The 2,003-nt window shown below is 52.9% G+C and overlaps 1 protein-coding gene across 1 annotated transcript; it reads right to left on the reverse strand.

The window, feature by feature from the left end:
* Positions 1 to 36: 36 nt before the first annotated feature.
* Positions 37 to 1,730, reverse strand: LOC123254558 (protein GUCD1-like). The gene is made up of 3 exons (XM_044683555.1): positions 1,241 to 1,730; positions 424 to 1,161; positions 37 to 286 (listed from the first exon to the last, which is right to left on the reverse strand). Exons 2-3 carry the CDS (start codon positions 489 to 491, stop codon positions 37 to 39), a joined length of 318 nt encoding a protein of 105 aa, XP_044539490.1. The 5' UTR covers positions 492 to 1,161; positions 1,241 to 1,730.
* Between the last annotated feature and the right edge of the window lie 273 nt (positions 1,731 to 2,003).

Consider the following 2,003-nt stretch of genomic DNA (forward strand, 5'->3'; position numbering starts at 1 on the left):
CCCCCGGCCCGGGGCCCTGAGGAAGGCCAGCGGAGGCTACTCACGGTCCGCATAGGCCGGGTTGTTGTAGAAGATGCTCTCGGAGGCCCTGTTGTAGCCACAGAGCACGATGAAGTGGCCCTGGTAGTCCGGGCCCCTGCAGAAGCACTTCTGGCCAATGGGCAGGAAGCAGCAGTACTTGACGGGGCTGGAGCACAGGTCGCACAGTAGCAGGACTGCGTTGACCAGGACGATGGCCACGTGCCCCTGGGCCAGGTGCTCCTGGATGTCCTGGACCGTCACTGTGCTGGAGGAGGGGGAAGCCCAAACTCAGGCCCGGCACCGGCCCGCCTCCCTCTCCTCCTCTGGGGAGATGCCGGCCCCGACCTCAGGGAAAGAGCAGCGGGGACTGGTCAGCTCCCCAGGCTGGGACGTGGGCCCCACCTGGGCGGAGGCTGACCTCTTCTGTCCAGCGGACTCAAGAGGACTAATATCTGTGGCGGCAGACCCATCCTCCTTGGCCACGCTGCTCCCCCTTTAGGAGAGCTCTCACACAGCCTCTGCCCATTAGGGCCCTTCCCCTCTGCAGCTCTGCAAAGATAAACACTCCCACAGTGGGAGGGTCCACCTTACACCAAGTGCCTTAGGACCAGGGGTTCCAAGTGGACCCAATCACAGAGGGCTAGTGTCCTCTGACTTAGGGCCTAAACACATGCTCAGAGATTGGAGCTGGGTGATTTCCCCTCCCCCAAATTCCATTTACCTCAAAACCCCTTCACAGTGTCCCCTCCTCTCTCCTGGGAGTAGCCCTGGACTCCTCACTGTCTCCCAACCCCAGAGCCAATCTCTTTGCAAGACCCATCCATTTCACAAAGCCATCTCTGGTCTATTTCACCTCTACTCCATCCCTTGTTCATTTCACAAAGCTATCTCTGATCCATTTCACCTCTGCTGCATCCCTTGTCCATTTCACAAAGCTATCTCTGATCCATTTCACCTCTGCTCCAATTCTTGTCCATTTCACCTCTGCTGCATCCCTTGTCCATTTCACAAAGCCATTTCTGGTCCATTTGACCTCTGCTCCAACCCCTTGTCCATTTGACTTCTGCTCCTTCCCTTGTCCATTTCACAAAGCCATTTCTGGTCCATTTGATCTCTGCTCCAATCCTTTGTCCATTTCACCTCTGCTCCATCCCTTGTCCATTTCACAAAGCCATTTCTGGTCCATTTGATCTCTGCTCCAATCCTTTGTCCATTTCACCTTTGCTCTATCCCTTGTCCATTTCACCTTTGCTAAAACTCTGGTTCACCTTACCTGCAGCATCTCTCACAGTTTATACTTCGGCTTCTGCAGTATCTCTCCAGTATGTGGCCTCTTCAACTCTGACACTGCCCCTATCCTGGAGCAGACTTTTTCTCAAGTCCTCATGCTTGGACTACTGCAATAGATGCTAGGGGGGTGGGGTGGGGAGGGGCTGGTATCTGCCCGTCTCAGTCCCTTCCTCCCTTCTAGTCCATTCTCCATTAAGCTGCCAAACTGACTGTCCTAAAGTGTAGGAATGACACATCATTCTCCCTGCCCCTACCTTCAATAACCTCTAGTGGCTCCCCATCTCCTCTAAGATCAAATAGAAAATTCTGTCTGGCATTCAAAGCCTTACCACCTTCCACCTCTCTAAGCTTCTTACCCCTTGCTTCATGTCTCTCCAAGTATTGTTTTTTTAATCTTTACCTTTTGTCTTAGAATTGATATTAAGTATTGATTCTAAGGCAGAATATCCCTAAAGACTAGGCAATTACGGTTAAGTGACTTGCCCAGGGTTCCATAGCTAAGAAGTATCTCAGGCCAGATTTGAACCCAGAACCTCCTATCTCCAGGCCCCATCCATGTATTCTGTGATCCCAAGAGCCTCCATCCTGGGATTTGGGCATTTTCTCTGGCTTGTCTCCCATGCCTGGAATGCCTTCTCCCCTCATATCGGTCTCCTGGCTTCCTTCAAGTCTCAGCTGGAATCTCCCCTTCT

This window comes from Gracilinanus agilis, unplaced genomic scaffold (genome assembly GCF_016433145.1).
Source record: "Gracilinanus agilis isolate LMUSP501 unplaced genomic scaffold, AgileGrace unplaced_scaffold24815, whole genome shotgun sequence".
In the NCBI taxonomy this organism is placed as follows: Eukaryota; Metazoa; Chordata; class Mammalia; order Didelphimorphia; family Didelphidae; genus Gracilinanus; species Gracilinanus agilis.

Excerpts from the sequence above, each read along its gene's own strand:
- LOC123254558 (XM_044683555.1), bottom strand. The coding sequence starts at position 491 with ATGGGTCTGCCGCCACAGATATTAGTCCTCTTGAGTCCGCTGGACAGA. Across the intron at positions 287-423 it reads AGAGGTCAGCCTCCGCCCAG|CACAGTGACGGTCCAGGACA; the intron begins GTGGGGCCCACG and ends CCCCTCCTCCAG.